This window comes from Vicugna pacos, chromosome 23 (assembly GCF_048564905.1).
Source record: "Vicugna pacos chromosome 23, VicPac4, whole genome shotgun sequence".
Classification (NCBI taxonomy): Eukaryota; Metazoa; Chordata; class Mammalia; order Artiodactyla; family Camelidae; genus Vicugna; species Vicugna pacos.
In genome coordinates this window covers 11,147,555-11,159,826 of record NC_133009.1, presented here as the reverse complement: position 1 = coordinate 11,159,826, position 12,272 = coordinate 11,147,555, and the positions used below count along the sequence as shown (strand labels likewise).

General features: G+C 43.3%; 2 protein-coding genes across 5 annotated transcripts in view; one reads left to right on the top strand and one right to left on the bottom strand.

Annotated features, from left to right (window-relative positions):
- Positions 1-12,272, top strand: part of LAMB3 (laminin subunit beta 3) — a 141,357-nt gene that overhangs the window by 38,440 nt on the left and 90,645 nt on the right. The window lies entirely within an intron of this gene.
- Positions 2,169-12,272, bottom strand: part of HSD11B1 (hydroxysteroid 11-beta dehydrogenase 1) — a 32,595-nt gene continuing 22,491 nt past the window's right edge. For both annotated transcript variants that reach the window (XM_072948485.1, XM_031689997.2), the window contains 2 exons: positions 4,237-4,380; positions 2,169-2,783 (listed from right to left, as the gene is read on the bottom strand). In XM_072948485.1, the coding sequence (XP_072804586.1) occupies positions 2,563-2,783; positions 4,237-4,380 (365 nt within the window). In that variant the 3' untranslated portion in view covers positions 2,169-2,562. The remainder of the gene's footprint in view (positions 2,784-4,236; positions 4,381-12,272) is intronic.

Here is a 12,272-nt window from a genome sequence, read left to right as displayed (position 1 = left end):
TAAAGTGAGCTAGGCAAGCCTGGGTCTTCTAAGTGGAAGTCATCTGATGACAAGAGCCATCGTGATACTGGTACCACTGACACTGGAGCTTGGCTCCCAAGAGACGGGGCAGAGCTCTAAGGGGCAGTGGTGCCAGGTGAGGAGCCGGGTGAGGACCCTCCTGTGAAGAGCTCTCTGAAAAGATCACTGCACCTGCCTGTTGTGAGACAAAGCTCAATTTCTTGCTATTCCAGGAAAGGGAAGTACCATGTTGAGGGTGCAGATCCTTTCAGAATGGGGAGGGCAAAGGGGGCTGTTGATGAAGTACTGGAGTCTGGTTTAAGGTGGGCCTTCAGGGTGGTGGCTTGATAAGGACTAGGGAAGGACCATGAGGCTATCATTGGAGACTGGTGACCACAGTGAAGACAGGGATTTGTGGTCAGGGCTCCAAAGAGTCCTGAAGAATAATAATCATTTGATGCTGTCCATTGAAACGTTGAGCATTTTTAAATTGTTTTCAACATTTATCTTCCTGGACCGACTTGGAGTAGTAAAGTCAGGCTACCGAAGACGAGGGAGCTGTAATGTCCAGGCTGGTGAAGGCGGCAAACTTTGAGGGTGTCGGTGGTTTCAGTCTTCAGACCTAAGTGCTGACGTCATCCCTTTGGGACTCTGGGGAAAGCCTCAGTAAGTAAGAGGTTTAACCTCCGCCCATGCAAATTCTAACTTGCTTTGAATGTCGTCCCCACCCTTCAGTAAAGGAATTTCTGTGCTCCACCTTGTCAACAAAATCTGTGAAGAGGGAACCTCGTTTCTACAGGAGACTGAGGGGTGTTAATATGCCTGGTCAAAAACTGACGTCTACTAGACCAGGTTTTACTAGTATCTCTGTGTGTGTGTGTGTGTGTGTGTGTGTGTGTGTGTTTGTATTATTATGCTACAGAGTCAGAAACCAGACTTCACGTTTTTGGTCTGTCTTCTCACGCACAGGTGCATTCAGGTCGCCCTTGCTCCCTAGCACTGGGCGCAGCCTGGGAAGGACCTCTTTCTAAGTAAAGTCCAGCCATATCCACACTCCTAGATCCAGCTCCTTGTCCATCTGGCTGGCAGCTCAGCGGACTCCAATTTTTCTGCTGCTCAGCCATTTAGATTAAGAGGCGAGAAAAGGAAACTTCCCCTGTACTTACAGGCCCACGTCTTGTGCCCCAGCATCACTTCCCACGGAAAGCCTACATTTCAGAGTGTCGGGTTTGTGCTGGGTGCACTCCATCTGCCCCTCCAGAGCTCTCTCCATCCTTTCCCAGCCTGCTCTATGCGCGGGGAGGTTGACCTCTATGGCTTACGTCGCTCTGCTCTTTGCCCCTCTGTTCAGCTAATAGAAAATACCAGCGAGGACTCAGAGGGAGAGAAGAGTGAGGCTGGGGTATTTATTCCCCAGGCCCCTCCTTCATGGTCCCTGGTGGGCCGGTTGCATCCCTAAATGGAATGTCATCCCTAAATGGAGTGTGTGGCACTCTGCAAGCAGTTCTCTCTATCTGGGCTTTCATAACAGGCCCCTCCTCTTGTCCGGATGGTGGGCTGAGGGCTGGAAATTGCAGCATCTAGCCCTTACATACTGCTTGACCTTTTGTGACTTCCCCGTAACATTGTCCACATTTTTGTAAATAGTCTCCTTTTTATTAGACTCTGCTAAAATTATTCAGTTTGCCATCTCTTATCTGCTGGCCAAGTAAACAAGTTGTTGACATAGCTGATGTTTTGTTTCCTCTTTGCTTTTAGTCAAGTGAGGCCTGGCAAGTATTTGCTATATATTTGTTGAATGAATGAATGAATGACTGTAAATGTGTGAATGGCAGGATTTGAACTCCAACCCCTCCCTCTGCAAACCTCTCATATACTGTTGAGCATTCATATGTAAAGTATAGATGCTTTATGCACTCTGAGTACAATGAACAGACGTGGGTTCTGTGGCTCAAGTTTCCACTGGGTTTGCCCCAGTGACTCATACTCAGATGTCCTCCTTCCCAGAGGAGCAAAAGAAAATAATAGAAAAAGTATCTGAAATGTACAACATGCTAAGGACATTATGTCCACCAAATGAAGAATAAATAAAACTTCTTCAATTTAAGAACAGATAAAAAGTTCAGATCACAACATAAGAAAGGTACATTGAAAAACTTCACAGGTATAGGTTATGGTTTTAATGGAACCATACTGAATGAACTGAAGTTACAGCTACCTACCAGGTATGAGTTTATAAAGTGTCTGTGACCTTTATTAAGTTAACATTAAGCATCATAACCATTATTACATGTGAGGTAAATTTGATGTAGCTACCTTGCAGTTATACTTAGGGTTACTATCAATTTCACAATTGCTGGTTCACGACATTCATTATAATTACATTTCGACTGTACAAGTGTTAGAGCAACTCCATCAAATTGTGAGATGTGATGTGTGACTGGCAAGCCCCTGGGGACACTCATTTATCTCTCTGGGGAGATGCCTTCGTGATGGAACTTGGATCAGTCTCAGGCAGAATTGTCCCAAGCTCTGCTATCATGCTCAGCCCTAAGGAAGTACCTAGTTGTTAATAAATTTTTCCATATTATAACTTCTTAAGGAGAGGAATTCCAGGATCTTCCTCCCTGGATTTCCCAGCAGGAGAGAGGTCAAGACTGAGCTGTCATAATACACTTCCTCCTGGCGCAGAGCTCCCCCTTTGATAATCTCTAAGGCACATTCTTCCTTTGGAGACGCGTGTTTTACATCGAGTATCCCGGCCACTGCCTCCATGGCCGTGTCTGTAGAATGACAAGGGAAGAGGGGTTATCCAAGGCTAGCAGAGTCCACGTGGGGGAAGGCCTGCAGACACCAACAGCTTAGCTCTTGGGGGCTGTTTGCCAGTGCTTGCTCTGCAAGGCCCATGGGTCCTATCAAGAGTATGTGGAGAAAACTGAGTCTGTTTGGGGCCCACTGGGCCAAGAGAGGCCCCTGTTCGTGTGGGCCCGTCTTCCTGGACCAAGGTTTGTGGGGGCAGCTAGAGAGAGTTGAATCATGCTTCTCTCTTGGGTGTTTTGGTTGGAGTGAGGGAGCAACATGGGGAAGCAGAATGAGGACAGAAGTCAGATGATGACCCCGTAGCTAATGGGAGGTGTCAGTGGGCAAAACCAGAGTGCTGTATGTTAATGACTACCGGCTTGTAAAAAGGAGAGGTGGACAAGAACCGAGGCCTTCGTGCCCTTGTCAACACCAGTCACTTTCACTTGGAAGGAAACAATTACCTGCTCTCTCCTTCCAAATTTCCATGTCCTTCTCACTGGGTTCTCCCTCCATCCTTTCTTGCTTCACTCGTGTCTTTGTATTGTTTGTTCTCTCTCTCTCATTCTGTAACTGCTACTCAATTTACTCAATGAGGCAAAGTTTTTCTTATCATACTTGCCACATGTTTTAGATAAGCTTGTGTTTGGACTTACAGAAAAGTTGTAAAAATTGTGCAACGTTTTTCCTTTTATCCTTCACCCTGCTTTCCCTAATCATAACATCATACATAACCACTGTACAGCTGTCAACAATAGATACGATATTATTGGAACAATATTACTAACTAAACTGCAGACTTAATTTTTTCACTAATATCCTTCTATGTTTCAGGACCTTATCCAGGACTTGGCAGTAATTTCTTCTTTTCCCTCTTGTCTTTGTCTCTGATAGTTCCTCAGTCTTTCCTGGTCTCTCATGGCCTTGACACTTTTGAAGGGTACTGTTCAGCTGATTTGTAGAATGTCATTCAATTTGAGTTTGTCCATTGTTCTCATGATTGGTGTGAGGTTATGCATGTTTGGCAAGAACACCCCCAGAATGATACTGTGTCTTTCTCACTGCACCGTATCAAAGGGTTCATGGTATCGATGTGTCTTATTACTGGTGATGTAATTAAGAAAAACTTGTGTGTGATAAATTTCATATAGGAAAGTAATGGCCATTGAGTGTTCATGAGGCCATAAGGTGTTTAAAATAGGGTTGGATGATGAGTGTGGTGTCACTCAGCATACTCAGTGGTCAGAATGCAAAGAAGGGTCAAAGTGTAGTCAGGGGCTCCACTAGTGACAGAAGGTCCATTAAAGGGACTAGTGGTCTCACTGGCTCTCAGTGCATTACACACGATGACGCCAAGGAGTTCAGCACCCTCTTTACCTACAATGGGAAGACAGATAATCCATTTGCAGGCCATTTATTCCAATCTCTTGACCTTACCTGTGTTTATGAGGCCGAGGAAACAGAGAGTGATGGACACATTGACCTTGGTCACGGAATATTCTGTCCTGATGGAGGAGAAGAACCCATCCAGAGCAAACTTGCTTGCAGAATAGGCAGCAATGAGTGGATTAGATATTTTCCCTAAATGATAAGGAAATAAGTTAACAAGGTGACCCATTTCGGCTCCAACAGAGTGGATCTGTGCTTTATCTGTAGCAGCCTTTGAAACCCCTTTGGAGTCCTCTTACTCTTTGAATCTCAGTTTCACTCTCTTCCCTAAAAAGATTATCATGCTGTGTTGAATTTCTGAAAGAGAGAAATCATTAAGGTATAAAAGAAACTCCTCTTCCATTGGGGAGGGATTAGTTATATTTTTAGGAAGGGTGCTAGATAAGTGGGATTACAAAAGAGCCATGTAATTCTCTGGCTGCTAACTCTTCCACCTCTGACCCAAGAGCACCGGAATCCAAGAGTCTGGCAAGAGCTCTCTACCAACACAATAACCTATCATTGATTTACTTTCTACGCAAGAGGAATGAAAATTTCTGGCTTTGTTTTTCTAGCCTAGACCACTTTTCTTCCTTTTATCAGGCTAGTTAATTCGCACTCCGTTTTTGGAGGACATGTGGATGTATGCCTAATAGCATAACCTATTCTTTCCAGGAGGAGGGAGTAGAAATGTCCTGAGACCTTCTCTTAGCTGAGCCTTGTTACAACAGCTACTTTAAAATCCTTGTCTGCTAATTTTAAAATCTGGGTCATTTGAGGATTGATTCCCATTGGTTGTCTTTCCTCCCGAGTATGGGTCATATATCCTAGTCTTCTATGTGCAGTAATTTTTGATTGTATTCTTGATATTTTAAGAGCCTCTGAATCCTGTCCTCCAAAGAGTGTTGATTTTTATTTATTTTTTATTTTTTGGTGGGCAGTTATCTCAGCTGAAACTCTGTGTCTCATGCAGCAGGTACCAGCTAAAATCTCTCTTTTAATTATTTGAGCCTTAACTGGGCTTCTTGATGTCTGCACTGCCTGTGAGTAGTTCAGGGAACAGAGATTTAGGAAGGGTTCATATATAGAATTTGGTGCTCTTCCACTGTGGCTCTTTCCTTTCTGGGACGTCTCCCTTCACTTTCTGGCTGCTGCAGAAACCCCAGACCCTGCCTTCTGGTTCTACGTGGTAGTAAGATGGCAGATTTCAATCCCAAATAGGACACTGATTGGGGCTTGCCCTTAGGCAACAAGCTATGAAACTGAGAAACTCACCTAGGGTCATTACCCTCTTTTGAGTATCAACAACTCTCCAGTTTGTCTGCTTTTGCTTCTTCTCTCCAGTGCTTTCAATGGTTGTTTTCTATATTTAGTCCAGTTTGTTATCTGGGGAAATTTGGCCTGTTAGGTATTGCCCTGCCATTCCTGGAATTGGAACCTCTGTAAGCTTTTGAAAATAATAAAGTTACATGCCGAGTCAATGAAGAAAAAATGTCTTAGTCAGTAAAGATGCTGGGAAAGTTGGTTAACTAATTGGAAAAAATTGTTAGTTCCTTCAAAAATTATACATGGAGAATTATAGCAGACGATGTTGTCTACCCAATATCCATTTTCCTTCATTTAATAAAATAATCGAATTTTGTTCAGGACAGCAATGTGTTCAGATAAAAATATTTACTTCCTCAAGAGTCCCTTGGTCTTTTGGGTGGCCATATTACCTAGATCTGACCAATGAGAAATCTAACAGATGGCATCTTCAGGAAAGGTATTGATTATCCCATAAAATAGATGAATTCAGGTGGCATGTGGCTTTTATATTTTGCCCTTTCTCTTTCTTTTTAAATGGACTTCAGATGTGATGCCTAGAATTGCAGTAGTCATTTATGAGCTTGAGGAAGAGCTATATAATTGTATAATTAAGGAGTATCAAACAAAAATGTGAAATGAGCTTAGATTCTGGAAGATATAATAAGTCCATTAAACCAGCTCTGAACTTCTTATTACCTGAGAAAAAGGAATCTCTATTTGTGTTAAGCCATTGTAAGTGGAATTTTTGTTACATGCGCAACAGAATGCATCGTCTGACTGATACAAAATTCAATCAGAGAAGGAGGATAACATAGGTAAACACTTGTCAGTTTGGTTATGAAAGATCATTCTAACATAAAAGTAAAAAGCATGTAAAGGCAGAAACTATTTGATTATATAAAATGTAAAATTTCCATATGTCAAAACAATAATTATAATAATGTCACTATGATGGTAAAGGGTAAATGATAAACTAGAAAATAATTTGCAACACATTAGGCAAATAAAAGCTTAATGTCCTCAATCTTTAATGTATAAAGAACCCTTAAAAGTTTAAAAAAAAATAGAAACAGATACCTTCAGGGAACCACACCATCCTCAATTCTCAATTATGAGTTTTGGCTTCAGATGACTCTACCGTCAAGTTCCAGGAATGGCTGTGTGACACAGGATGTCCAACCAGAGTCTCTGATACCACTAAGCTACTGACTAGTCTCTGGCTGGACCCAAGTCCCAGGCAGAGCTTCAGGACCCACTGTTGTTGCCTAACCAGAATTTAGTTCTTTCTTCCTCTGTGACAAAATCCCGATTGAACTCATGTTTCCACCTGCTAACAGAGACTGCAGTTTTCTCTCAAGATACCTTCTGTCCCTCTCCTTTGGTAGTAGAACCCCTGATTGGTAGCTGGGTTCACATCTGGAATGAAGTCCACATTCCTTAGCTTCTTTCAACCAGTTGTTGCCAAATGACTAAGTGCTGTGTAGTAAGTTGTACACAGAAGTGTGTCATGTGATTTCTGGGATATGTCTTTTGTTTTTAGGGTTTTTTTGGTGGAGGGAGTAATTGTTTTATTTATTACTTATTTTTAGAGGAGGTACTGGGGATTGACCCCAAGACCTCATGCATGCTAAGCATGTGCTCTACCTCCATATTCTGAAGGGAGTTTCCAGACTCCCTGTGTATCTTACGTAAAGTGTGGTAACACAAACAAACAACTCCTCCCAACTGCCACCGAACCCTAAAAAGCAAAATCAAGTTTGCAGCACATAGACCCTCAACCATCCTAAGGGAATAAAAGGGGGTGAAGGTGAAGAGGTCAGAGAGGACAGGAGTTGGGGCAAGGAAATCAACAGTGTCTCAATGATCTTCCAAGAAGAAAGGGTCAGTCCTTGTGACAGGAGCTTCAGGGGCACCTCGTGGAGAACTTGTCCCCAGGAGTTTGATGGGCACTAAATGCTGGAGTTTGACCCAACCTGAGAGGCACTGGCTAGGGGCAAGGCCATTGCAGACTAGTGCAAATTGTGTCATACACAAGGGAACTCTCCTTGGGGGGCCTGAAATCCGGTCCACACTCTGCTCACTACCCTTTGGGTCTTGTCCCAGGGCTCATCCCATCTCCCCAGGAGTCATTTCCGATCCTGCCCTAAAGGACAGTCCAACGTGGTGAGTGTATTCACCTGTAATCCCACTGTATTCCCAAGGTATGAGGGAAGTAACATAAGCGGCTGCTACCCAGTTCACAAGAACTATCAATATTTCCAGTAGGTGCCTCCAAAGAACCCATGAAAGCACCCAATGCAAGAATCATGTGTGGTCATCCTCCTAGCCCAGAGAGCATGAGATTTCAACATGCATGGCGGCCAGAGGAGACCGATGCTATAATATCTGGGTACCAGCCAAGTAAGATCTATCCTACCCTGAACTTGTTTTCCTTGCATTCCCCTCTTCCTTTTATAGGAGAGGCTGAAGGGAGCCTGGTGAGTAGGAGGAGATGGGAAGAAGGAGGGAAGGCTGAAACACATCTCTCTTTCCCATCCTAGGTTTCCTACAGCAGCAGGTTCAAGCTTGATGAGAGAAGCTTTGGTTAAAGTTAAATTAAAAATGACTGGACATTTCAATTACTGAAGCAAGACCTTTCCTGAGACTGGAAGCACCCAGAGAGTATTTTATTATCTTGGAGTGTTGTTATCTGCCCTAGATCACATCCAGGTTCAGGGAAGAACTCACCCAGAGAACAGGTCTGAAGGAAAGAATAAAGTTGCTTTTTGATTGCACCCTGTGAGATACACTTGTTCAACTACTGTTCATAAAAAATATTCCAGAGTATGAACCTAATTAAATCAAATGAATAAATAAATAAATGTACTATTCTAATATGCATGAAGCAGTCATGAAAGTGAGGGGATTAGAAGCCTGTGTGCTTTTATCCAGGGTGAAGTTTTGGTTTATGTAGGGAGAATGGAGCCACCACAGCAGAATTCATACTTTCTTTCTCTCTATATGTGTGTGTATAGAAAGACAGATAGATAGAAAGATAGATAGACAGACAGACAGATAGATATGACAGTCAGATTTATCTTCTGGGAAGTTTTAGACCACAAAGAAACAGCTATGGTGACCATATTTTCTGAAGCAAAATATGGGACATGGAGTCTGACAAGTAAGAGTGCAGACCTGGTGATAAATGGGACAGACTGGTTGCAATTAGCTCTGCCCCAGAAATGCAGGGACTTAGCCATTGTAGAAACAGCAAGAGCCAGAGGGCTGGCTGATTAGCTATGCGCTGGAGCTTGTTGGCTGAGCAGAAGAGGTCAAAAGCAGGCCTCCATGCTTTTGTTCATCCACTCCACACCCTCCATCCCCAACTGCTTTGCTGAGACTGAAATTATTTCCATTTCAAAGGCAGATTTACAACAGCTTTAACTGAGAACTCAGATGAACGCGCACAGGGTTGGAAATCTTCACTGCACGCCTTCAGGCTTTCAGAGAGACCCCAGGAAAACGCACCGTGTCTTCTATTGAGCAAACCCCAACTTGAGGGTTCATCAGGCCTTGATGACTGTGAGGCTGGGAACCCATCTTGAGTCCTGTCCATTTTTTGTAGCTCTTCCTAAAACTTTGTTCTCAGCTGGGACCCTCATGGTCTAAACTCTAGTTGTTTGGGCTGAGTTGGGTTCTGAAGGTAAATCCATCTCTTTATTCCACCCTGGGAAACCTGAGGTGTCGTCATAAGCATTGAAACAACCCACACTCCAGTAATAACTGAAGCAATGGGAGTGGGTGGGATTGCCCAGGGAGACTGCATTGAGTGAAAAGAGATGAGGGCCTGTGATGGAAATAGTCCCGAGGAAACCAACAAGCGAGAACTGACAAGGGGCAGTCAGAGCAGCTGGAGGAAACAAGGGAGGAGTGTATGGTGTTGAAACAGCACAAAATCCTGCAGAGATAAGCTAAAATCTATTACTAAATTTCACAAGGTGACTTCAGCAAGAGCATTTCTCTGCAGGTACAGGGCCTGTGAAACATAGCTTCTCCCCTTGCCTTAGAGCCTCAGCACATCTCCCAAGGCAAGAATAAAAGAACAGATTTTAAGAACCTCCACAGTTGAAGGATGGGCCCAAACCAGTCCCACCAGCATCACCAAATCTCCCAAGTTGTGCTTGGAGAGAGGAATGTCGTCAGTGTCCTGTGTTCATTCATCAAGGATCAGGTTCATCCACCAGGGGTCAGGTTCATCCATCAAGGGTCAGGGAAGGCATTTGCATTCTCTTCCCCTTGAAGCCCACATGAGAGGGGCTTCAAGAGGATCATTCAGAGACCTTTACAAACATACCCTGGAGTTTGGAGACTAGTATTTGACTCACACCTGAAAGTCTAAAAGCAAGAGGCAGAGCTGGAACTGTCCTAGCTTGAAAGAAAAGCTCTGTGCGTTGTGGGATCAAATATATCCACACACAGTGGGCTTCCCAGAGACCAAATGTGGATCTGGTCGAGGGGAGCTGGGCTGAGGTCACCTGCCCAGGGGTGGGTCCAGAAGTCTGGACTGATCGAGACCCTGGAGCTGAGGAGGAAGCTTAAAGGAGTGAGCTAGAGGAAGCATTGCTCATGCCAAGTGGGTCTCCTGCAGGAGATCCCTGAGGAACCCATGAAAAAGCCCCACAAAATCCACCCTCACCTTCTCCAAGCCACTAGAGCCCTAGGATGGGGATTTTTTTCTTTTGATGAAATTTCAAACCTATGGAGGAGATGCGAGAATAGTACAAGTGGCCTTTCTGCCCCACCCCCTCCCTGAACTGTCTGGGAGCGATTGCTGTAACTGAGGTGATTGCTGACCTGATGTCCCATCGCTCCTGAATATGTGAGCATGCGTTTCCTACACAGAGGGACATTCTCCCACGTAACTATCCAAAGGAAGAAAGTAATTTGTTAGTTTCCTAGCCCTGCTGTAATAGCTGCACAAGGTGGGTGACTTAAGACAACAGAAATTTACTTTCTCACAGTTCTGAAGACCAAGAGTCTGAAATCAAGATGTTGACAGGAAGTGTCTCCAAATACTCCAGGGGAGGGAGAATCTCCCCTTGCCTCCTCCAGCTTCTAGTAGCTGTCAGCATTCCTTACAGCTACATCACTGCGAAGTCTACCTCAGTCTTTACATGGCCCTCTCCTTGTCTCCTTCTGTCTTTGTCTTCCCTTCTGTCTCCTATAAGGACACACGTCATTGCATTTAGGGCCCACCCAGGTCATCCTGGATGATATAATCGCACGATCCTTGACTTGATTATATCTGCAAAGATCTTTTTCCCAAATAAGGTCACCCAGCCAAATTCAGGGAATTAGGATGTAGACATCTCTTTTGAGGGCCACCATTCAACCTACTACATTAACATTGATGTATCCCCATCATCTAGTCCACAGACCCCATTCAAGTTTGTCGCATGTCCCAGTAATATCCTTTACAGCAAAGGATTCAACTGAGGATCATCACATGTTGTGTTTAGTTGTCATGACTCCATAGCTTCCTTCAAGCTGGAACATTCTCTGGTCTTTCCTTGCCTTTCATGACTTTTACCCTGTTGAAGAGCACTGCCAGTCATTTTGTACAAGGTGGGATGCTGGAGCTGGCTTATACTGGATCATGAGAGCTGATGGTGCGGTTTTCATCGATTTTGCAGGCAGGTTGAACTCATGCTGATACAGCTATAGTGAGGTTATTTACACCATGGAAATTCTCCAAATCAGATTTGTTGACGTTGCCCTTCTAGAGAGCTAGTTGGTAAATGTTTACTGGCACACTGCTGATAAATGTCCCTCAGGTTGGGTTTCTCTGATATTGCCTCATGATTTGATTCAGACATATATTTTTGGCAGGATCACAGAAGTAATTCTCTTCCCTTCACGCTGCATCCCATCAATTTATTCCATTACTTGTGATGTTAATTAACTTTGATCATTTGATTTCAAGTGGTATCTGTCAGGTCTCTCCACTAAAATTATTCTTTTTAACTCTGTAATCAATAGGTATTCTGTAGGATGATACTTTTTTGTTGTTTTTAAACTATCTTAACCATGTTTAAGTCTATAGTTCAACAGCATTAAGTACATTCATATTGTTGCACAACTGTTACCACCATTTATCACCAGAGTCTTCTCATCTTGCAAAACTGGAACTCTGTATCTATTAAACAGTAACTCCCCATTCCCCCTTTCCCCCAGTCTCTGGATACCACCCTTCTACTTTCTGTCTATGATCTTGACTACTCTCAGTACCTCATACAAGTTTAATAATCATACAGTGTTTTTGTGACTGGCTTATTTCACTTAGAATAATGTCCTCAAGGTTTATCCGTATTGTAGCACACTTCCTTTCTTCTTAAGGCTGAACTGAATGCATATCCCATATTTTGCTTATCTGTTACCTGTTGATGGACATTTTGGTTGCTTCCATGCTTTAGCTATTGTGAATAATGCTGCCATGACCATATCTCTTCAAGACTCTGCATTCTAAAAATACCGAGTCACTACATTGCACACCTGAAACTAATATAACGTTGGAAATCAACTATACTTCAATTTAAAAAGAAAAAAAGAAAGAAAAAGACTCTGCTTTCAGCTCTTTTGAATATATATCCAGGAATGGAATTTTTAGATTATATGGTAATTTTATTTTTAATTTTTTAAGGAACCTTCATCTATTTTCCACAGCAGCTGCACCATTTTACATTCCCACAAACAGTGCA